Source organism: Coffea eugenioides, chromosome 6, assembly GCF_003713205.1.
Source record: "Coffea eugenioides isolate CCC68of chromosome 6, Ceug_1.0, whole genome shotgun sequence".
NCBI lineage: Eukaryota > Viridiplantae > Streptophyta > Magnoliopsida > Gentianales > Rubiaceae > Coffea > Coffea eugenioides.
In genome coordinates this window covers 1,090,421-1,115,019 of record NC_040040.1, presented here as the reverse complement: position 1 = coordinate 1,115,019, position 24,599 = coordinate 1,090,421, and the positions used below count along the sequence as shown (strand labels likewise).

General features: G+C 35.1%; 3 protein-coding genes across 3 annotated transcripts; 1 reads left to right on the top strand and 2 right to left on the bottom strand.

Moving 5' to 3' along the window:
• Nucleotides 1–274: 274 nt before the first annotated feature.
• On the bottom strand, nucleotides 275–1,498 carry LOC113773067. The gene has a single exon (XM_027317596.1). It carries the CDS (start codon nucleotides 1,321–1,323, stop codon nucleotides 691–693), a length of 633 nt encoding a protein of 210 aa, XP_027173397.1. The 5' UTR covers nucleotides 1,324–1,498; the 3' UTR covers nucleotides 275–690.
• A 9,676-nt stretch (nucleotides 1,499–11,174) lies between these two features.
• LOC113773065 (probable serine/threonine-protein kinase PBL8) lies at nucleotides 11,175–16,449 on the top strand. The gene is made up of 6 exons (XM_027317593.1): nucleotides 11,175–11,417; nucleotides 11,812–12,173; nucleotides 12,288–12,423; nucleotides 13,526–13,662; nucleotides 13,829–13,952; nucleotides 15,679–16,449. The coding sequence occupies exons 1-6, from the start codon at nucleotides 11,360–11,362 to the stop codon at nucleotides 16,200–16,202; spliced, it is 1,341 nt and encodes a 446-aa protein (XP_027173394.1). The 5' UTR covers nucleotides 11,175–11,359; the 3' UTR covers nucleotides 16,203–16,449.
• A 386-nt stretch (nucleotides 16,450–16,835) lies between these two features.
• On the bottom strand, nucleotides 16,836–24,008 carry LOC113775491 (MLO-like protein 10). The gene is made up of 15 exons (XM_027320393.1): nucleotides 23,430–24,008; nucleotides 22,855–22,912; nucleotides 22,513–22,724; nucleotides 20,716–20,832; nucleotides 20,245–20,305; nucleotides 20,054–20,142; nucleotides 19,735–19,809; nucleotides 19,550–19,638; nucleotides 19,404–19,453; nucleotides 19,225–19,265; nucleotides 18,976–19,149; nucleotides 18,304–18,339; nucleotides 18,143–18,210; nucleotides 17,970–18,030; nucleotides 16,836–17,698 (listed from the first exon to the last, which is right to left on the bottom strand). The coding sequence occupies exons 1-15, from the start codon at nucleotides 23,556–23,558 to the stop codon at nucleotides 17,300–17,302; spliced, it is 1,659 nt and encodes a 552-aa protein (XP_027176194.1). The 5' UTR covers nucleotides 23,559–24,008; the 3' UTR covers nucleotides 16,836–17,299.
• Between the last annotated feature and the right edge of the window lie 591 nt (nucleotides 24,009–24,599).

The window sequence follows — 24,599 nt, the reverse complement described above, 5'->3', positions numbered from 1 at the left end:
GAGTGCGTCTGACTGAGTGGTAAATGAAGTTAACATAAACTTCATTTACCATGGGAACTGAGCAAAAGCACTCGAAAAGCACTCGAAAATAAGCTTTCAGAACTTCCATGGGAGGAAATTGAGGATCATCGAGTCTTCTTAGCTCCAAACAAATCAACAATTGAATGAGTAGTAATTACTAGTAAAGTTAGATGTTCACATGGCACTTAGAAGAGCAATCTATCTATCTACAATATTAAATGCTTCTTGCAATGATCGGTGGAAAGGACACTCATTTCTCCTTCCGGAACTTGATAATTAATAGTACTCATTCAGCAGAAAATTGTAATACAACTGCTTAAAAATAACACCACCGTTTCTACCTGAGTACTCGCCTTTATATATATACTAGCAAGAGAAAAAGGAAAACCTACGGATTTACATAGCACAGAGACAAAAATGTTGAGAGTGATATGCAGCTGAGATACAAAAGAAGAAGAAGATATCAACATCAACATTCAAGAATGGACATGGCAGCTGCAAATGGGTGGGGTGGGACGGAGGACGGAGTATAACTACAGACATGAGACAACCACAAAGCAAAACAAAGTGCATCAAAGCAAAAAGCAAGTAGCAGCACTAGGCTAGTGGTATCAGCAGCAGCAATCGAAGCCTCGAAGTCAAGCAGCAGCAAAGAGGCAGGGGTGGGTTCTATAATTTGGTCCTGTAGTGACAGGTTTGGTTGGTAAGCCTTCTGTTGCCTACATCCACGTCGAGGTCGCAGGTGGTGTAGGAGACCACGTGAATCTTAAACAAAATCCGGACATAGCCGGAGATTCGGGTGAAAGTAGTGAGGGGTAATGTACCGGAGAGGACGTCCCGGTAGAGATTGGAGTTGGAGAGTAAGCGGTCGGCCATGAGGGTGAGGGTGATGTTCATGGGGAGGGTCTGGCGGGGGCCAATGTGGCCAGCCGGAATGGGAACCTGCCCAACGTCTTGGCCTCTATACTTGAGGATGGCGGTGCTGTTGGCGTAGTGGAAGCCGACTCTATTGGGGTTGTTGACGGCGATGTTGGCGTCCAGGGTGACGTTCAACAGCACCCTCAGCCGGAAGACGTCGACGGAGACATCGATATCCCTGAGGGAGACGGAGTTGACGGTGGTGACAGGTCGTTTGGCTTTGAAGACGGTGAGCCCCAATATCAGCATGACCAACCCAACCACCAATATCACCCCGATGATGGCCGCCCAAACCACCACCGTTTTTCTTCTCCACCTCCTGCTGGTCCTCGTTTCCCTTTGGTTTTGGCTGGAAGATATTTTCTTGGTGGATTCGACCTCCATTTGGCCGATCCGATCGGCCAATCAATTCGAACGCGATACAAAATTCTCCTCTCGACCCTGGTGGCTCTCGTGATCCGAAGGGGAAGGAAAGTGGCGACAGCTGCGCCCACCCGACTAATATCATCCAATATCATAATATGAATATCATCATACTTTATTTTTCTTTTGTGTAAGTGAAGCGTGTGTGTGTGTGTATATATATATATATATATCACAGTATTATTATATTAAACTTAGAAGAGAGGTGGAGTGAAAAGTGTTACGGATTAAGACTGCTAGACTATTTTATTGGTTGGAGTAATTTAGTTGGCAATCACGCATTTATTTCCAACTACATTCTGCATACCCACCCATCGCTTTCGCCATCATCATTCCCCACCCTGTGGAGAGATCCCTTCCCTTGTGCTTCATCCACCTTTTATTTCTTTGTCAAACACCGATTATAATTTGTTCTGAAAAATAATCTTGCTCTCCTTCGAACGCATTCAAAAGTTTTGCCGAAAGGAAAAGTAGATCTTGCTCTCTTTTGAATTTTTTTTTTTTTTGGAAAAAAAATGGCTAATAAACATCAAATTCCCTTAATATATGACCAACATTTATCCTTATTTCTATAATTTGTTGTTATGTTTGAAAATTTTTTTGTTAACCGGCTATACATTTACCATATTTTTGAGTAGTTAAGAAATCTCATAGTCATAGTACATAATAAGGGGTGGTTCTGATTTATTATTTTATTGATTATAGATTCTGATCATGAAAATGTTATCTTTTGTTTTATATTCAAATTATATTTTTTTTAACAATAAAAAAAGATAAAATTCATAATCACTCAAATTTTGGAATACAAATTTATCTCAAATAATATTTCGATTGCATCATAAACATATTTCTCAATCCACCTTTTTATATTCCCAACTACTTTTTATCTCACATACATCAAATCACAAAAAGTGCTACAGTAATTATTTCAAATAATATTTTAAATAATACTATATTTCTTGCCGATTCTAACTATTTTTATAATCACTTTTCATAATCAATTTTTTTTTAGTAGGCCCACTCCCTTTGTTTATTTATTTATTATGTTTTTGTAAATATCCATGCCCTTGGGACACAACATAACAAACAACATGTCACTATAATTGTTACATAATATCATTCAAACTTGATGCAAAAGATTAGATATATAATTTTTTAAAACAAGACATAGTAATAATATTAGAAAAAAGAGAGAAATGATTACAGTTTTTTTTTTTTACTTTTTTATGAGAGTGAATGTGGCTCTACCATTTGATTAATTAATTGAAATATGTAGTAGGTAAAAGCCAATTAGCGAATTTGGATGTGGCAAAAATCATTAGTAATAGTACCACAGGCCTCTATGGGAGAAACAAGTGTATCAAAACCAAAAATGAAAATATGTTCACAAAAATTGAAAAAAATTTTAGGGAAAAATGGCCTAGTCCTCTTTTCTTTTTCTTTTTTTTTTCTATCATACGTTAACCTATTCCTATTTATGCTCCTACTCTAACCTATACTTGGGAAGAGAGAGACCCAATAAAATCTAGAAAAATCGCTGGAAACTAAACCACCATATATGCATAAACCTATATGTGTTCTAAGGGGATCTTAATAATTGGCTGGATATTTTGATGTTTCATCCCATGATTAGTCTTAGAGACACAAAATCAGCTTTGAATAAGTGATCTAATAATTTACTGCCTTTTTTTTTTTTTTTTTTTCCGTATCAAATTTGGATATGTTGACATTTTATTTGACAGTCTCTTACCTTTTTTTGGTTCTTGGTGAGTCTAAACTAGCCTAGCATCTATTTACACAAACAAAACTTGGGGCAGTTATCCCCGTTACATCATTTCCAATTAACTATCTGAATTCATCTGGCGGTTCTGAGTGATAAGGAGAATCTGTATCCATGTTGATGTTTCTCTTTGCTGGCCGGTCTGTACAGTAGCTAACCTCTCTCTCTCTCTCTCTCTCTCTCTCTCTCTCTCTAAGTGTGCTAGATCTTACATACCTTATATTAATTGAGTGGCATTTTGACCTGACAAAGAAGATTGAAATGTAGGCTTCTGTTGTTCCCTTCTCGGCTTCAGAATCAAATTCCAAAACTACTTCCTGTCTCCCTTTGTCCAAGACAAGTCTCAAAGTATGTTATCATAACCTAAAGCTCAGCGACTACATTTGAAACTATGCCTAACTTTTCACAGAAACTCATTTCGAGATTCCACATTCATTCCTAAGCAATGCTCCAACTCCAGCCAGTCTTGGGTTACTAATTACAGTCCCATCCACGTTTACTTTATTCTAGTGCATAAGTGTTTCGCCCAACAAACGTACCTGAGCTCCTTTTTCCCCCTTCCCCACGGCCTCTACCATTGATGTACAAGAAGACTTGTACAGGAGTAGTTTTCGAGTTGAAGTAAGTGAAAAGGAAACAGCATATATTTTATATTAAGTAATATAATGTGGTAGTACGAGATCTTCCCATAAGATCCACCGCAGCCCTCCTTACCCAAACAATTTCATTAATTGATCTGCAACATCTGTCAATACCATAATATCGGCTGAAAGTAAAATACTACTAGTATTATAGAAAATCTGAAAATGATGAAGTTAGTCACTAAGCTTTTTATTTAGTCAAAACAATCATTTAACTAATGAAAAAGTATGATTTTGATCGCTTAACTAATAAAAAGCTTCACTTTTTGCCATTCAACTAATCAAAAAATGTATTTTTTTTAATTATAGAACATATGTTCCAATTAGTTGAATTATCTTTTTAGTTGGGGCAAAAAAACTCGTCGACCATTAAATTATTTTCAACATCAACTTTTGGTCATCAAACTATTTTTCGTTTCAATTCAGCTACTCAACTAACTAATCGGTACACCCGTGATCATTTTGACCAATTTTGCTCTTAATCTACAATATAAATCAAACACGAGTAATTCACATGTCAAAACTGAAGGATAAATATGTCCACTAAGTTTCTCGATCCGAAAGCAACAGATATTTGACCATTCAAATATTTTTTTGTTTCAATATCGTTGCTAAACTTTTAGATCTGTAAAGTAATGGTCATTCTATCAAATTTTACTATTAATGCTAATGGAGTGAGCTCCACGTACATTTCACGTGCTAAAAACAAGGACAATTTCCTTAGATTAATTTTTTTAAGAATTTTCTCCCATTAAAATTTTAGATTTTTTAAATTAACCAAAAATAAAGTTTAGAATCTATAAGAATTGCTTTAATGGATTCTAGTTTGACAAAAAATAATGCTCAAGTTCTTATTTATTATTTTCAAGAACTCTAAGATTAAATGAAATATTAGATGTAATGACATAATTCAAATGAAAGATTGCTGAAAGCATATTGTTTGTATAGTTCAATGGCTATTTATGTTTTTTTGTCTCATGTATATGGATGAATTTACCTGTGATGCAATTTATTTTGTTAGGGTTAACATCGAATTTGGATGGAATGGCCACTAATATACATATTTAAGAGTTAAGTGACCATTTTGAATAAAAAAAATAATAGAGTGGTTAAAAGTGTATGAGCAAAATAGTTTAGTGGCTATTCGAGTATTTTGTTTTGAGTCAACAAGTTTAGTGGACATATTTATCCTTAGGTTTTGAAACGCAGCAAAATCGAACAAAATGACTACGGACGTACTGATTAGTAAATTGAGTGACCAAATTGATATGAAAAATAATTGAATGGTAAAAAATAGATGCAAAAAATAGTTTAATAGTTGGCGAGATTTTTACCCTTTAAGTTATATAAAATATTTTAGTGACCAAACTAGATAATTTTAAATAGTTTGATGATATGGGCAGGAGTTTAGCTCATGGTCTAACTAGCTTCAGAGACCCTTCGCGTTCACTTAGGCCACCGCTAGGCCAAGATGTTTGTGGTGTGTCTACATCTAGACTAGTTACTATATAATGAGCCTTTGGCCCTCCTATGTACCCAAAAAAAAAAAAAGTTGAATAATGCTCTCCGTAATAATATTCAAGTCGTGGTGCCGTGCCAAACTGCCAATAAGGGGCGGTCGGACAGGGATTTAAAAGGGACGGGACTTCAACTTGTCGATGATCATTTTTTCTAGATTTTGACATCAAGACACAAAAAGTCGCGTGCTGGAGATCCCTGAGTACACGTAGGTATGGTTTTGTTTCTTCTCTCTATGTATAGGTTTCGTTAAATTAATAACGGATCGCTAGGTTCACAGATACATCGCCCTGCTGTCCTATTTTTGGAGATAATATCAGAAACCTCCCTTGAGGTTTCTCTTAATATCTCTTTGCACCCCTAAAGTTTTTAAAATATCACTTACCTTTTTTACTTTTATTATTTGTGTAAACAAATTTTTAAAAATTCTAAACTACCCTTTTGCCTGCTAAATACAAATATTCATAAATTGTTTTATTTATTTCAAGAAAATCATCACCTAAAAAAATCTCTAATAGCACTACCACATTATGTGCTATAGCCTATACAAATATAAACTTGAAAAATAAAAAAGATATTTACAAAAAAATACATTTTCACCAATTTAACTCCATATGCTCATAACTGATTTCTTATGAACTTTGTTTATTTTTCAAACTTTTCTTAACCAATGCCTAAACATGTAAATTGTACTGATCATTATAAAAATCAATTCAAAATAAGCAAATAATTTATATCTCACTCTATCACAATCACAAAAAGTAAAGGATAGATAAACTCAATTTATTATAATTTACAAATAAAATATTACATAGTCATCCAAAAAATGAGTAAGAGAGTGTTGGAGAAAAGGAAAAGAGAAAAAAAATAACTTTCATTTCTTGTTTTTTACTTTTAAACTCCATTTATTTGATATGTAAATTATTTATGAAGTGAGAGTTAATATAGTCTTTTTACAATTATTAGGAGATATAAGTGATATTTTAAAACTTCGAGCGTGCCAAGTGATACTATGAAAAATCTCAATGGAGGTGTCTAATATCAACCCTTTTTTTGCTTTAAAATGTTTGAATTGTTATTTGCTAGACCTTTTGTAGAAAAAAATATAATATTGCATTTTGATGCATGTGACTTAAAAAAGTGATTAATATATGTTACGATTTAATTTGATGTATGCGAGATAAAAAAAGATGATTGAAAAATTTGTTTATGAAAAATTTGTTTTCCAAAACTTAGAAGTAGCAAAATGGATCCATGTCCACCAATCTATCCATATAAACCAACCTTAAATGGATTTGGATGACCGATAAATGAATAGCCATCTAATTCCAATTATTTTGGTGGATTTAAATGGATTGTCTATGTCATCCATATATATCCACCTAATTTAGAAAGGAGAAAACACATACTGTGATTGCAATTATTTAGGAGAGAAAACACATATTGTGATTGCAGATATATTTCAGAATACTATAATGGAATTTTGTGGCATCATTTATTATTTACTTTATAGATTCCTCATATGTTAACAACATCAATGGCATTTTCTTTGTTTCTAGGTTTTAGACTTCCTTGGACTTTTTTAAAATTACATTTTGGTCTCTTCTCCTTCTTTTATTATTTTATAAACTCTCATACAGAAATAGCCTCAAACTTGCACATTCTTAAGTAAGGAAGAAGCGAGAATGCATCATACAACATTAAAGCAATTTTATTTTTTAATTTTTATTCTTTTATTGTAAAAAGAATTTTTCTAATGAATATCCCTATAACACTAGTTAAGACCTAATTATACCTAACTTACCAAATAAATATATATACTCATATTTATTACTTCCTACATTTAAATACTTTCTCGAATTTAGATCCACTCTTAAAAAAAAAACATTTGAAACTAGCTGATGTTAGGATTAAGGTGCATAGTAAATAAGAAACTTTCAATTTGGCTGGGCTATAATGTTATAATCAAGATAAACAGTATGGGTTGGTAATCAAAGATTAAAAAATAGTTGAGTGGCAATTAATATATTAATTAAATAGTTTAGCAGTTGAAATTAAGAGTGCGGGGAAGATGATGAAAACGAATGAATTAAGAGAAAGGAAGTGAAAAAACTATACAAAGAAATGGCTGAAGAAAAAAAAAAAAAAGGATAATTTCAAAAACCTCCCTTGCAATTTTTGATAGTATCCCTTAGCATCTCCAAACTTTCAAAAATATCATTCACCTTACTTACTTTTAATTTTTGATAATACTGTCACATATTTCAAAAATATATGATAAAAAAACTTGTTTTAAGAGAGAGAATACATGTTTATTCCATATTGACCTGTTGTTGTCCTACTTTTTTTTATACAAAATTATAAATATGTCGATAACAAATTAAAATAAAAAGATGAAGAGCATGAAGGTGTAATTTTGTAGTGATAAATGTTTCCAATATACAAGCAATTGATGTTTAAAAGTCTATTTGAGATGTTTCTAAACCACAAAATAAGTATTTTTTTTTTGTTGTAAATGTGGTTTTAATAAATGTAAGAAGTTTCTAAGTTTTTTTTTATAGCCTTTTTGAATTTTCTAAACTTTGTTGTCCATATTGATAACTTGAAAATTAGAAAAAGACAATGTGATGAGAATTATATTTACAAATTTAGGTGTTTTTAAAGTATCTCAGTTAATTTTTACAAGTTTTGTAAATGGGCTACAAGAAGTTTATTACAAAGTGCTTTACGGTGAATATAAGGAACTTTATATTGTTTAGAAGTTTTTAAATTAATTTTTTTCCAAATATATGGTTTAAATGCAAAATGCTCAACATATACTTAAAAAATTCATATTTAGGGTGTTCTTAACTTGCAAAATGTTATTTTGTTGCTTGTAAAATATGATGGTTGATTTTTACGGGTTTTGTGAACTATTTAGAAATTTTAAATTCAATATCTTCTTATCTAGGCCCACGACAGGCCAAAGTTGTTAAAAAAACTTGCAATTTTCTAATAAAGTACCATATTGTCAACGTTTAAAAAGGCTAAGGAATTAAATTGGTTTGCTATGAAATTTAAAGGACTATAAAAAAAAAGACCAACTTCAAAATGGAATTATCTTGCCTTGACAAATGAGTTTACTATCACATATATTTTCAAATGAATTAAAAGTTGGAGAAGTTTATGATACTTTTGAAAATTTAATGGTGCTAAGTCATACGGTTGGAAATCAGATGAGGTTTTCATTATTATCCCAAAGATTAATAAGAAGAGGAAACAAAAAATGCAGAACTAAAAAATAAAGGATAGTGGCAGCATAGTTGGTAAATGCTTCGTCTATAATTGATGGGTTATGGGATCGAATCATAAAAGAGGGTAAGGCTCCGTTTGATAACACTGAATCTGAATTCTAAATTCTAAATTCTGAATACTGAAATAATTAATTTGCTGAATTTTAAGCACTGAAAAGAGATATATGAATGTCTGAATCTTAATGCTGAACCTATTTATACTGTTTGATAAATATTCATAACTTAATGCTTAATAAGCTAAATTGTACAATTTTGCCCTTCTATCTTTTAATCCAAAAAGGAAATAGAACCTATGATTTAATTAGGTTCAAAATTGTTAGGTATGAAAATGACAATATTTATTTTTAAATCAAATTAATATAAAAGAAGAAATATATTTTGGAAAACATTAAAAGAAACATTACAATCCAATAATTCATATAACATATAAATTCGGCCTAAAAAATTTAGAAATGATTGTTTGTAATTTCTTCACGCAGGTTATGCATGAATAATTGATCAGCTTGTCTGGATCCTTCTTCGTTTGACATTTAACCTGTAAAGTGACACCAAAGCATTGGTAATCCAAGGCTATACTATAGTTGCAATACAACTCCCACTCCCAAAATAAAATAATAATAATATAACTAGTGATGGTACCTGTTTAAGCTTAGGAATTCGTGATGGCCTCCCTTCAGAGTTTGATAAGAAAAGTCCAAATATAAGTAAAAGGAAGCTGCAATAAACAAGTTTTAAATTCACACCAAATTATATAGAAATTTAATTACTTCCATGGAAAAATGTTGAAGCAAAACAACAAATAATCAATGTCACTTACCTTGGAAAAAATGAATTTGAGATCGGTGAGTACGGTAACAATAAAAAAAAGTTGGGAGGAAAAAAATGACAAAATTATGAAAGAGTAGAAAGATGGAAAAAGATAAAGAGTAGACAGATGTGAGGAGTATGGAGAAATTGTAAAAGTCATTAAATAGGGAGAAAATGGAAGTAGAAAGCCATTAGACAGAGAATATCAGGTAGATAAGGATTTTGAATAGAAAATATCAGGTTGTTTTGTTTAATTAGATAAGGATTTTGAATAGAGAATATTAGGTTGTTTAATTAGATAAGAATTTTGAATAGAAAATATCAGGTTGTTTTGTTTAATTAGATAATGATTTTGAATAGAGAATATTAGGTTGTTTAATTAGATAAGGATTTTGAATATAATTAACAAACAAGGGTAGATTTGGTAGATAAGATAAAGTAGTTGAAGTAAATCTCTTGATTCTTATCAAATTAAGTATTCAGTTACGATTCTTGTGCTGAAAAAAATACACACAAATTCAGCACCACTTAATAAGTTCAGCAGGTGAATTTTTATTTATCAAACACCCAAAACATCTGAATGTCTGAATGAATTCAGTTTCAGCACTTTTTTATGTTATCAAACAGGCACTAAGTAGGAACTAGTGTTGATCCTCATAAATTAAAAAAGAAAAAAAGGAAGGGAGAGGAGCTTGGAAAAGAACAAAAATAAACTAAAACAAATTGCGCACCATATAATTTTGGCTAATTGCTTAAAATATTATTGAAACAAATGACACAATTGTGACACAAAGTTATAAAAGAATTTTGTTTTTTGACAAATTATTATTTCAATTGCAAACAATTAAAAAGAGAAAAAAAATTTCAATTGCTATTAAAAGTTTTGAATAGTCGAGATTTGGCAATTCAATTATTAATAGAATGTTTTTACCTATCGAGTTATTAAAAGTGAAAATTTTTGAATCATTTCGTCCGACTTTACCAATAATTTTATCAATATCTCATAAATCATACGAATTTTTAGATCTAAGAGAGTTAATGGTGTATTTAAGCGGAATGATTAAAAATTTACACTTTTTATAGTTCAGTAAATAAAAACATACTATTAATAATTAAGCGGTCAAATATTATTGACTATTGAAAAAGTTTACTGGCTACCCAAGTAATTTGCTTTTAAAAAATGGTGTTTACTTGATGCATGGAGAAAAAATGATGTGAGAGACCAGAAATATTTATAAAGGTGGTACAGATTAAAAGAAAAGAGAAAGCAAAACCGTAAGCGGAAGGGCGTGCCTGGGGCTGGAATAATTTTAAAAAAAGAAAGAAAAAGAGGTTCCAATGCATAGCAAACAACCGAATGCAAATATTCATCTCTCTTTTTTTCTTTTTTTTTGGGAAAATTCACATGCAGATGCAGGTTGTAATATGTCAGTAGTGGCACGGAGTAGTACTGTGGCAGTCGGTAGCTTCTTTTTTTTGCCTTTCTTTTTTGGGTAATACTACTTGTCTTACTGGTACTGCTTATAGATTCTTAGAAAAATTTAAAAAGCTTTTTAACTTTGATATAAAAAAAAAATTTTAAAATGAAAAAGTTGTAGGGACAGGTGAAAATGCAGAGGTACGGAAGTGCAGCGGAAGGTGAGTACGTGCGTGAGTGTGAGAGTGAGGAGACGAGAAGGAGGAGCGGGAGGAGGAGGAGGAGGAGGGGGCGGAGTTCGGAGGTGGTGGGAAAAAGGTAAAGGCAAAAGTGGAGAGAGAGAGAGAGAGATAAGAAGGGAAATAAGTACTATCTTAGTATAGCAGTAGCAATATTATTTTTATTATTAATTTTTTTTTTTGTATTAGGAGGAGGAGGACGATGACGACAACGACGAAGAGGTGTTGAGAGAGAGAGAGAGAGAGAGAGAGGCTAAGAATGAGAGCATATCCAAGAGGAGCAAGCGATAGACGACGACGTGATGGGGAATTGTGGAACTAGGGAGGAGTCCGCTGTCGTCTCCGGTGCTCATCACCAAGGTGCCTACGCTTTTTCTCTTCTTCTCTTCTTCTCTCCCTCTCTCCGTGCTCTCTCTCCCTCTCAGAATTATTCTGAGTGTCACAGTAACTACCACTACTCAGTCGCTACTCATCATTCCCCTAATCTCACACCAAATCCAGATCTATAAATCTTTTACACGTTTCTTTCAATTTCCCATCGTCCAAACCTGAACCTCATCTAGGTTTCCGGTGGGTTTAATTCAACCCACTAACTGTGGATACATAGGCATTGACAATTGATTTAATCTTCTCTCATTCCTCACATGTCCCTCAGCATCCTTTTCTTCTTCTCTCGTCACTTTTTTTTTTGGCCTACCATTTCAAAGGTACTACTACTATTACTGATAAGGAAAATTCCACTCAATTTGGGCAGTTCAGCAGCTCCAGGCTTTATCCGCAGCAGCCAGTAGAAATCCATTCCCGTGTGCTCCCGCTGACAAGAGGCACGGCCACGGTCGTTCCACCTCAGATCTAAGCAGCGATCCTTGTACCCCCCGCCATTTTGAAGACTTCACCAACAACTCCTTCCTCTATACCCATGTCATCGCCTTCTCCCTATTCGAGCTGGAGACCATCACCAAGAGCTTCCGCTCGGACTACATTCTCGGCGAGGGCGGCTTTGGTACCGTTTACAAGGGCTACATTGATGAGAACGTCAGAGTTGGCCTCAAATCCCTTCCCGTTGCCGTTAAGGTTCTCAACAAGGAGGGCCTTCAGGGCCACCGTGAATGGCTCGTGAGTCCCCTCTCCAACCCACTTTCTTCCATTTCTTTCCTTATTTGACAAACTTCTTTTCCGGATCATAAATGTTACTCCTACCGATTTTTGTTTCTTGTTTCTACTTCCTAGACCGAGGTCAATTTCCTTGGCCAGCTTCGCCATCCTAATCTGGTCAAGCTGATTGGGTATTGCTGCGAGGATGATCACAGATTACTCGTTTATGAGTTCATGTTCCGCGGCAGCCTGGAAAATCACCTTTTCCGAAGTATCCACCTATGTCTCTCTTCTTACCGCCTTACAAGTTACAATCCTCTTGGCTTGCTTAATCTCATTTTGCTTTTCTTCCCCCTCCCCCCGCCCTCCCTCCTTTTATTTTTCATATGTTCTGCCAGCCTCTTTATTTTAGCGTTTTAAATTAAGACTGCTTTACCTGGATCTGTTTTCATTAGACACCATTAATATAGAGGATCTTTTTTCAAGTCAAGGCTAGGCTATCACTATTTATCTGAAATCTATCTCCTAAAATGGACCAGTTACCAAACCTACATCTGAATTAATTCTACATCTGCATTACTATATAGTTTCTTGGTGGGACAAAAGCATTAATTTTTATCTCACTAAGAAACTGAACAAAAACAAAAGAAATTATCTAGTTTCAATTAAACCCAAAAATATACTTTGAACCTCCCCAACACTTGTTTGCACAGAAGTTTGCCAATGTAATTTCTTAAACTGGGTGTGATCAGAGTCATCTTTCTCAAGAGTCTAAGTGAGGTATAGTTTGAGATAAAGACACTGAGAGAGTGCTATTGTGAATATGAAGATTGCAGTCAGGACGTCATTATCATACAAGTGAAGTGGAAAGTTTTCTGTGATAGGCTATGTCTGAAAGTAGAATTCCTTTTACCATCATTTGAAGTGATGATTATTATGTTACAAAATGTTTTTTCTTTTGGGTATGCTAATTGCGCTGGATTTTTGAATCTTTGGATGGATATTTTGTATCATTTTCTTCTGCTCTTAGTTTCTCATGTTGTCTATGTTACTGTAATTGAAGTTTGAATTTGATAAAAATTTTCGGTTGACATGAAGGTTGGATCCTGCAACAATCAAATTTCTTTTAAATTAATTGTATGCCTGTGTTTAATTGATCAAGAAATATGACCAAGCATAGCTGGATATTTGCTTAAAGAACAAGCACCAGTAGAACCTAATTATTTTATTGGACTTTCTCTTCAATAGAATTCTGCTTATTTTTTCTCCACCTTCCCCGAAGTTTGCACATTTTTTTGATGTCTTTTTTTTTTTTAAATAATGACCTGATTTTGTTAACTGAAGTTTGATCTAAAATTTCTTGAGGCATTCAGAGGCAACAGTTACATTATCGTGGTCAACAAGAATGATGATTGCTCTTGGAGCAGCTAAAGGACTTGCTTTCCTTCACAATGCTGAAAGACCAGTAATCTACCGAGACTTTAAGACGTCAAACATTTTACTGGACTCTGTAAGTTGCATTATCATCTGCCAGTTGTGCTTCACTATTCTGCGAACTCTTTTATTTTTTTTTTCAGCTTTTCTTTTTTCTTTTTGTTCTCATTTCAAATTTTCTTTGGGCATTTTTCTTGATAGGATGATAGATAGTTGTTGATGCCTTTAGCTATAAATTGCAGGATTACACAGCTAAACTTTCTGATTTTGGGCTTGCAAAAGCTGGGCCACAAGGTGATGAGACCCATGTTTCAACTCGAGTTATGGGAACTTATGGATATGCAGCTCCTGAATATGTAATGACAGGTATGCCTCTATATGGTTCTGAGCTGACTCTAGTCCATGTTACTAATCCTACATTTTTTCAGGAAGGTTTTATATCTTCTAAAAATGGATCTTTGTGAAATGTTGCAGAGTTGGAACATTCTTTTATTAATGAACTATATCTTTTCTAAATAGGAATGAGTTTATAGCTGATTTTATTCCAGGTTATTGATCCTACCTTTTTCTAGGAAGGTTTTACATATTCTAAAATGGAGCTTTTGCAAAACATGAGACTGTTGGAATTTTTTTTTTTTTTTTTTAACTGATGGACTTTTTCTTTTCTCAATAGGAATTGAGTCACTGACTTATACAAGACTGACTCTAAGATGCATGGATGTGAAAATTGTTTATGCATGCAGCTATATTTGTTTTGTGAAGGTATTCTTTGGCTGACATGAAAATGCAAAACACAGATAGCCCTCGTATATGATCTGGAAGCTGGATTTTCTTGGTGAAAATGTTCATTAATAAATGAAATTATAATTCTCTTAGTACTTGTCTCCCTTTTCTTCTTTTCATCTTGAACTTAGAAATATAGTTAGCTTCAGAACTGGTAAACCGGTGAGGAGGAAGAGAATTTAGCTCTTTATTTATTGACAGTGGCTTGTCTATGATTGGATACAAGTCTTCCTGGATAAAGAGCTTTCTTTCAGCTTACTTAAATTTGCCTAAAAAAGCATCTATATTAGATATAGAGGGAGAGCACCTTTTGGTCTGTGGTGGCCCTCCCTTTTCATTTGTCTTTTTTTTCCCACTAAAACACATAAATTTAAGGCTTTAACTAACCAATATTGTACTAGCTAATATAGCTTTCCACTGTAGGAAAGCTTAACCAAAATAAAGACGTGTGAAAATCCTAATCTTCCTTTTAGAATGAAAAAAAAAGTTAGTATTGAGTGTCGTTTTATCACTAGTAGTTGTTATTAAACTCAGACAGGCCTTTCATGCGGTCAACCAGGAGTACTTGTCGTGGTTAGTAACCTGAAAGGACAATTGACCTGGTGTTCTTACAAAAACTGTGAACTTCTCCCAAGTTTTGAACTTGAGACCTCTTCTATGTGAGCAACCGGCTGTTTTGAATCGGAGGCATGCTAAGCATCTGATCTCTCTTGACCTCTTTGCTCCTTCGGAATTGCGAGTTTTTGGGGGTCCAAATCGCCCTCGTGTAAAGTTTCAAAGCTATGTAGATTAGTCAAAGTCCTTTTTGTCTTCAGATAGACTGGGTTCGCAATTCTGACACATACAGGCTAGAGCATATATCTATGGATATTTCCGTTCTCCCTAAAGACTGGTTCGGAGTGACGTTTACTGGAAAACATAGGAGGAGAAAGGCTAAAACTGGTTTGCATATTTTTAAAATGTTTGTGGGTTTCTCAAATTTCGTGCAATGAAGAGAGTGTTAGCTCAGACCTTTATGATGTTTGTCCATCGTCTTAGACTTGATTTTGTGAAAGCAAATTCGAACGGAGAATAATACCATTTTAGATTGAAACTTCTCTGTTAGAAGAATTTATTGCACAATTTGCACTGCTCATTTCGGAGCTGAGGCCTTCGTCAATACAATAAAGAAACTTGGGGATTTATTTGCTACCTGAAGTTAGATATTAACCTTCCTAGCTCAAAACTCAAAAGGCTAGTAAAAGTTATTGTCATGTCGCCTTATGCTTCTACGATCTCTCATTCGTCATAATCTTTTTGATACTGACAGGGCATCTTACTGCAAGGAGTGATGTGTACAGTTTTGGGGTGGTCCTGCTAGAGCTATTGACTGGAAAGAAGTCTGTAGACAAGACCAGACCAAGCAAGGAGCAGAATTTGGTGGATTGGGCCAGGCCGAAGCTAAATGATAAAAGGAAAATGCTCCAAATAATAGATCCAAGATTAGAAAATCAGTACTCTGTCAGGGCGGCACAAAAGGCGTGCAGTCTAGCGTACTATTGCTTGAGCCAGAACCCGAAAGCAAGGCCCTTAATGAGTGATGTGGTCGAGACTTTGGAGCCTCTACAATGCAGTGGTGGCGGTACAGATGGAGGTTCGGTATTATTGGCGGCAGCGTCCTCATCAGCCTCTTTTCAAATTGGTACTGGTGGTCCAATTGCGCCTGGAAGAGCACGAGACTATCGGTTGGAACAAAGATTTGGTGGTACAGTTCGTCCTACTACTGCGAGTTGCCGGTCTCCCAACCCAGACTGTTCTCCAGGAGGTGGCCCCACTGCATGCCGGGTTAGATGATAAAAGTGGCATGTTTTGTTGTAATGTTAATAGCAAACCATAACGGTTGTTTGTGCATTTACCGTTGTGTGTCTTCATCACTACCTGTTTTTAAGTTTACCGTGTCAAAGCTATTTAAGGACATTCCTTTCAGGTGGATGGTTGGAATGTTCTTGAACTTCCGACTTCAGAGTTGCAGTATTCTTCATTTGCTTAAACAGTTGTCTTTACTAATGATATCTCTTATGCCCTAAGCCAGGGATCCACAGCCACCACGGCCACTTACAGGATTGATGGTGTCCAGAAACTGTTTACCGTGATGTTTTCTAAAATTACTTTGTATCCCATAGGGTATCTACTACTTTAATATTAATGTGTTGCTTCTTAGTTGTGTTAAAACCAAAAGAAAAAAAAAGATGAAACTTTTGTTCTTCAATTGTGGATGGGAGATCTATCCGGTATGCTTCTGGCTTAACCTTTTTCGACTTATAATAAATCCCCCTTTAAACTGCTTTCTTTTTTGGGTGTAAATCGTCAATCTCTCTGTGTGTGTGTGTGAGAGAGAGAGAGAGAGAGAGTCAATACCAATAGCATCCAACTGCTATGCCAAAAAACAAAAAAAGGTTTCTACAACAAGCACCCGAGAGCTCAATAAGTTTGATAATACAGTGATTGCTAGTCGTCTGAACGAATTGAAGTCTCTTTCAACCCGCCCATCGTTCGACAAGGAAGGTGGGATTTTAATCTCTTTGCAGAGCAGTTGCGTGAAAATACATCAAAAGTTCAATTCCCTGTTTTACCTCAAAAGTTTGGGATGCTGCGCATAAACGAAGTCCTTCCTGTCTAAATCGAGGAACCAACCACATTTAGCTAACCATCACGAGTTGTTTAGCAATGTGGGCAATCAGGACGTTCTTTCAGACTACTGCATTAATTGTGGCCCATGAATGCTAATATACAAGGATTGCAGCTCCATCAAACCTAACCTGCTTTCCAGCATAAAAGATGCTCTTATCATACATGTAAAAGAAGTACTCAAAAGTCTCGAACCAAGCTGAGTAGATCGGCTGAACTGGCAGAAACAATTACAACAGCCAGCAGAGCGACATCATAGTCTCCTAGATGTTCATCTCTTTGGGGGATGGCTTCATAAATGATAAGTCATTATCGTTCTTGATTTCTTCTGCATCATTGGGTACATTCAGCTCATTGCGTGTATCGTGATCAACTGTAATCATTAACTTGTTCGTCACAGGAGTTGATGGGTCAGTTTCCAAGTCAGACGCCTCCTGGTCCTCATATGTGAAGGAGCGAGTTGAGTGACCAGTAGTTTTGAAACGATGTAGTGCTGGCCCTGTCGAATGCAAAGTTGAAGCCACTGAAGCAGTTGGACTTGCATCACCCAATCTTCTAGTTGGAGACTTCCTTCCCTGCTTTTTCTTCACAGCCATATGCCACTTCTTCAGGGCTTTGGAAGTTTGTTCATCAAAGATTGATTTTTTCATATAGGAACCCATCTGCAAATATAGTCAAAACCATCACCTAATTCTAAATAAAATAGTTCACATGAAGAGAAATTTTCTACAATTGATAGTTACATTCCATCCCTAGGGAATTAGGTACAGATGGATTAACAACTGACAAGCTTGTGTAGCAGTTCATGAGAAATCTGCTTGACAAGTCATGACATAAAGTATTGAAGGATGCATTACTCAGTGCCATTGACAGTCTTATCAGCCAGAGAAATGCAATAGATCTTATAAGACATGTTGAACAGTGTTAAGGTACCTGAGCTACAAGAGCATAAAGTGGAAGCGTGATGTAGCTGCATAAAACTAGGACTCCTACCCTGCAATGTCGCAGAAGATTATTTAACATGGATTCAAAACGCCAAACTGGAAATTGAATTTAACATCCAACGGGTGACTCTATTGTTAGAAATGTTTTACGAAGAAGCATACCCTAAAGCAAGTTTGGCAATGACTAGCTCGAAATTCTCATGGAAGCAAGATTTTAGCCCAAACTCATACTGCAGAGGATGAAAATCTCAATAATGTTGTTTAGCATGGAGTTTCGACTTAGATTCAGATTTCAGTACTTGAGAAATGGAGAAAATCATTACCCAAATCCACAGAAAGTATGTTATTTGGAATGAGTTCTGCAAAATGGGAAAACTGATCAGAACATTGGATGTGTAAAATTAGCAAAATTAAAATTAACTACTATGTAATAAATGGGATTTTCAGTCGACAGAAGTAAAAGATAAAAGGTCTTTTTTTTTTTGGCGGGAATGGCAAGGGTCATTTCTTCAAAAGGGTAAGTATCTGACATAATGAACGTTGAGAAGGGGATGGTCACTTGACTATTTGAAAATTTATGTTGACATCTTTCTCCAATCCATTACTGCTGCATAAATACATAATCCATATCATCACAAAATCTCTTCTTTTGTCTCTAATTTTATTTGTGCTTACAAAGAGGTCCGTTCTGCCAAGGGTTACCACAAGTGTTTTAAATAATATGACCCAAAAAAAATTTGTCAATAGCTGTTAAATGAGCATTAAGGTGCTGAGTGCTGACAATTTTTTATGGAGCCATGCATGCTGCAAATCTTGGTTATGCAAGGCAGGCATTTCTTACAGAACATCTAGGATCAACATTAAAACTATTGGCTATCAGCTTTTGGCTTTTGATGGTATAGTACAGAAAGGAGTAATAGTGGAGATAACTTTCCCTACTCGCTTTTAGGTAACAGAGTTTGATCTTTAATATCCATAATAGCAGGAGTCAATACCTGAAACAGAGCGAAGTGAATAAGATGAAGAACTAACTGAGGATGCCCAAACCAGAAGTATTTATCTGAGCCTTGCACAAGTGGAATGCCCTGAACCACTGCATGTCTCTCTGTAATTTCAATGGCCATCCTTGTCAAAATAGCTTGAAGCTTCGTCCCAACTGCTAAGATTATCTGAGAAAGGTGATGTACTTAGGAGTTTTAAGCTTGCCAGCATAAGAGACAATATAACTAGGAGATGATACTTACAACCACAGGAATTAGGGATGCCCAGAACAAGGCTTTCCAACCTGAGTTGAAAAACTTTTTCCATTTAATATATGAATATACATACTAAAATGGACCTAAAGCTCAAGTAGAATCATTAAATATTAGTGAAAAAAGAACAAAATACTAGCAGCATATCTGTTATTGGAAAAGACACTTACCACTGACATTTAAGAGCAAGAAAACCACAAAAGACGCCCATAACACTGGACTGCCAACATTTTCAAGCAGTCAACAAATAAGAGCAGATATTAGAATGTTACATCATGAAGACATAGAAATCCTTTACGAAATTAACGATCATTACCTGACTCCCACCACAGTCTTGAAATCATCCTCTAATGACCTCTTTATGTACTTTTGAAAGTTAAATTTACTTCCAGGAGCTAAATGAACCTGCAGATGCATCAAATATATTTTAAGGGATGATAATCCATGGAGGATTTAAAATTAAGTACAGACAAACAAACAAGTACTTCATTGGAAACTTACACTAATAAATCCATTGCGCAATGTCAAATAGTCAGATTTACTGACGGAGTGGAAAAACTGTCTGACAAAGCAGCCCTGCAGGAGTGAAACATTAGGATAAGCTTGCAAAAAGAAAAAGAGATAATGTAACAGTCATTGAAACACATATCCAACAAGCATATAAAAGTGAGTCAGAATGACTAAGCCCAAGAAAGTGGTACCTTATCATACAAAGCCTTTACTGAGCCAATACTAGCAAATTTTGAATGTGGGCCAACAAGTTAAAGACTCAATAATACCTCAATCACTTTTATATTTACTGAAAAGAAATACTTCTTACAATGTAAAAGAAGATCGGTATACTGGTCCAGAAACTGGTGTGTGCTCTCACGAAAGATGTTTCATGAGTAAGCCTAAATCTTGTAGGATCTGCTGATTCAGAGGGTTCATTATTAATGCGGTGACAAACAGACAGTGAAATCGAAGTTACACTTGGCAACATTATATTTTCTAGATCGTACAGTAGCATACCATTTGAAAATTCATAATGATGCGATGAAGTCTCCTGCTCCCAATCCTTCCAACCACGAATCTGACAACCATAATTCGACCATGAGCTCTAATCTGGTCAAAGGTATTGGAAGCAATGGCACTTCAACTACAAAAGATTAATCATTGAAATGGACATACAGGAGTGGGAGACATAAATTGCTCCTAAATCTAATAATGTTCCAAGGACAAATGTTGTCTTGCCTGATGACATGTTAAAATAGACTAGAAACTGGAAATATTCAGAAGTAAACAATATTTTCTGTGACATTCATCAACTACATTTTTTAAATGGAAAAGCAGAGAAAACATTATTAAATACTTAATTAAGTAAGATGAATCAAATAAGCTAAAACCACCTGTCCCATGATATCTTAAAAAAACACTCTCCTTCTAAACGTTGCATGAAATTTGGATCCACAGCAACTGCCAAGTGGGCATAACCTGAATTACCTTGAGTCTTCCTAGAGCCATTGTGACAGCACTATATATCACGTGAAAGACAGCTAAAAAGAATATGAGGATGTGTAACTGATGCAGTCCATCAACAGATATCAGTGGTACTCGCCCCTGTTGAATATTGTCAGATTAGTTTGCAGTAGAGCCTTATACATGCAACTATCTCATGATTTAGGGAGACCCATGCATAAAAAACTCTTTATCAAACAAAATAATCTCGTCATGAAGGAAAATCTACACTCTAGGTGTGGATGGGTTTAAGCGTTTAGGCAAAGGGAAAAATTCTGAAAAGGGCGTGCTTGGAGGCCAAATGCACAAGGAAAGTTTAACTTTGGAGTATTCACTATGAAGGGTATTTTTCCTGATTTCTGTATAAAACATACAATTACATTTTATAATGAAGCTAGTAAAAGTGCCCTTTATAAAAAGTAGCAGAAACTTGCGCATTCTCTACGAAATAAGGCTCCAAGGGTAAGTGAGAGGGATGGGAGGGAGTGCAAATGAGAGGTCTCGGGTTAAAGCCCCCCTACTCGCACTTAAACAAAAAGCTCCAGGATACCAGTTTTACTAATTTTCCCTGAACTAAAAGCTATTTGCAAATATATCATGGTAATCAAGAAACAAACGGTGCAAATCGAGTTCCACACAAAGATAGGAAGCAAAGATTAATTTACCTGACACAATGCAAAGAAAGAACAATCAGACAAAATCAGCAACCAAATTAAGATCTCCCTCATGAAGGAAGGAAATTATAAACAAGAAGAAGGAGAAGAGGCCATCCACTACATCTAGAAATCAAAAGCACCATTGAGCAACATTTTCTTTCAACCATTTGTGTCTGCAAGAAAGTTGTAAATTTTCTCTAAATCTGCTTAAAAATACAAATTGGGCCTCAGATGATGAATTTTTAACTAGGAAAATGTAAAAGAGAAATGAATAATTAACTATATTTTTATTTTATTTTATGTTCACTTTTTTAAGCAGGGGAAGGGTGGGATTACTTAGCGAGGAGGGGGAGGGGCATTTGAACCCAAGAACTTTAAATCTTGGGGCCTCAACCTTAGCAACTAAACCTAGGCCTCCTCGGCTGAATAATTAACCATAAAATTCAAGAATCATGGAGAGATTGTTAGTGTATTTCCATAACCATCAACTATGTATTGAGTTTGTCTGCATCTTAAGGGAGATATTAAGGATGCATACGTACAGGTAAGTTTACTAGCTTGACTGATCAATGCTTGAAAATGAAAAAGACACTCCTAAAATGCTAAAAACAAGTATAAACAACAATAGAAAAAGGATGTGGTATTGTGCAAATATGTCATTTCATCTCATCAACAGAACAGAGATGATTTTGAATTCACTCTAAAAGAAGGCAGCTCTTGCTTATTTTCAAATGAATCTGTCAGATAGTTGAGTAACATCATGAAGAACCTGATCAATAACATTCTCTTCTGTTGTCCTCTAAGGATAGAACAACAAGAGAAAGAATTATCTCCTGAATTGCATTTTGTATTGAAAAATTTCACAGTTTTTGTGACTCCTATTGGTTGGGAAATTCTGACATGTGAAAGGCATATAGAAGCATCTTCATTATCCCATTCTCCTTGGTTTATTCAAGGTATTATTAAAGAATATTCATGCATGTTGACTTCTAAGAAACATCAATTCTTCAACAGTGCTTTAGCTAATAAGAGATCATCTATATGGTCAGTAATCATCAGTCGCTCAACGAGTTTTACAAGAAAGCCCAGTTTCACCTTTGTCAAATGAACAAGGAACATGAATTACCTGCTTGCAAGAAGGCTCTTTAGCACCAGCAGCCAGAACTCTACGCTCGTACCCTATAAGCCTCCGACGATGTCCATCATTTTTAGTAGCAACTTTGTCACGTGCACGACAGGGCAGCATAGAGTCAGCAACACCAGAAGGTACACAGATTTGGGTGATGTAATACTGACTGAATACGAGAAGTAGTGAGATAAAACCGAGAATCATCAACTCTGCCCATTAGATCACGTAAGGTTAGTCAAAGATTGAAATGCTATCTAGTAAACGTTTTACTACATTACCTAAAAAGAAAAAAACCACGGACATGGTGTGAAATGACAATAGAGAAGTTACACTGCATACCATTTTTTACCTTCTCCAAAGCTTCATAAAGAGCTTTCTTGTGCCTATCCGTTAACCACTGATGAAGAAGAAAAATTACGAAAGAAGAATTAGCAAGCAGGAAGAATAGAGGTCAGAGGGGTGGGGGAAGGCAAAATAATAATGACAATAATCGAAGGAAATTGCTTATAGTCTATAGAGAGCATTGCGGAATGTGAGAAGAAAATTAAACAAAAATATCCACTAAAAGGGAAAAAAGAAGAAGAAGAAGACGACAGAGAAACAAGAAAAACAAACGTCAAAAGATATTGTCAATACTCCTGAGCAATACGTTTGCGAGAAGTATATATATATATATATATATATATATATATATATATATATATTGAGATCAGGGGGGCAATAATTGGTTGAAACTTGGGTTGAACAATCAGTTACTTGTAGCACAAATTAAAATAATAACTCGGGCAGTTAACAACAAAAGAAAAAGAAAAGAAGTCAACAAGCATGCGAAGTAAGGAGACACTGGAGGAGGGATTGAGCTGCAAATGTGTGCATAATTTGCAGACTGCAACTATCTAAAAAGTGTTACTCACAGTTCCAATTTTGTGGAGAAGTTTCTCCAAGGCAATGGAAATGAGGATGATGACAGCACAAACACCAGCCACAGCCCATGTGGGTGTCTGGTCAAGCTGCCTTGAACTTCCTCCACCTCCACCTGCCATGGTTTTTCTATATCAATCCAGCGGTTTCAGCTTTCTTTGGTCTTCAGCACTTGGAATCTTTTTCTTCTTCGGCTCCGAAACAAACTTAACACCGCAATTTAGAAATATCCTCTCTTTCTGCACAAAAAATTTGTTCTTGTTCAACTAAGGCTACAAACAAAATACTCTATTACCACTGGGATTAAATATGGCATAGTAGTAGTAAACAATATATATGTATATATATATATATATATATATCTGGTCCGATCTGGTGAATGGAAGTTGCAATATGAAATGCACGCGCATTCACTGCACGTCTTGATGCCACATTCACACACCGGTATTTACATTAATATATGTATCTATTAGTAGTAGGAAGTAGTAACTAGTGCTCGTAGAGAGCATTTATTGCTCCTCCTAGTAAAGTGACTATAGACAGCCCAGCGAACATAGAACGCGGCGGGCGGATTGGGGTGTCTTCTCTTACTCGTACCATTACAGTAGTAATTACTTGGGGGAGCCTGGAGTTATGAATCCGTTATCCAATAAAAAGACGACCAGCAAAGTCTTGATGCCTTTTAGTCTTATACTCCTCTCCGATTTTTTTGGGGTGTGTTCGTAGAATAGGTAAAAGATTTTTTTGAGTATATTCGTTCGTCTTTGATAGGGTGCATTTTGTTGGTAATTTTGTGAATATTTTTTCCTTAATTTTGGACTAAATATTGTATTAACTGCTAAATTCTATTTATTTTTTATTAATGGCATTAATTGCAGGTAAGTGGAGCAAAAATTGGTTAAAGGAACAATTTTTCATTAAACTTCGAACTAGTTTGACTTAAGCGATGTCAAGACCTGCTATCAAGTTCCAGAGACTCTAAGATTTTTTGTGCGTGGAAATAACCTAGTTCGAGTTAAACTCTGAGTAGAATGATCCTGGTTGTATGGATAGAGTATTATTTGGAATATTATTGGGAATAATTATTGTAACACTTTTTATAATATGAGATATGTGAGATAAAAATATGATTAAAAATATAAAAAGATGAATTGAAAAATACA

Coding starts and splice junctions, on each gene's coding strand:
- LOC113773067 (XM_027317596.1), bottom strand. CDS start 1,323: ATGGAGGTCGAATCCACCAAGAAAATATCTTCCAGCCAAAACCAAAGG.
- LOC113773065 (XM_027317593.1), top strand. CDS start 11,360: ATGGGGAATTGTGGAACTAGGGAGGAGTCCGCTGTCGTCTCCGGTGCT. Junction 11,418..11,811: donor CTCCGGTGCTCATCACCAAG/GTGCCTACGCTT, acceptor CAATTTGGGCAG/TTCAGCAGCTCCAGGCTTTA. Junction 12,424..13,525: donor GGAAAATCACCTTTTCCGAA/GTATCCACCTAT, acceptor TGAGGCATTCAG/AGGCAACAGTTACATTATCG.
- LOC113775491 (XM_027320393.1), bottom strand. CDS start 23,558: ATGGCAGGTGGAGGTGGAGGAAGTTCAAGGCAGCTTGACCAGACACCC. Junction 20,833..22,512: donor AAGAGCCTTCTTGCAAGCAG/GTAATTCATGTT, acceptor AATATTCAACAG/GGGCGAGTACCACTGATATC. Junction 19,150..19,224: donor CATCCCTAATTCCTGTGGTT/GTAAGTATCATC, acceptor CACCTTTCTCAG/ATAATCTTAGCAGTTGGGAC.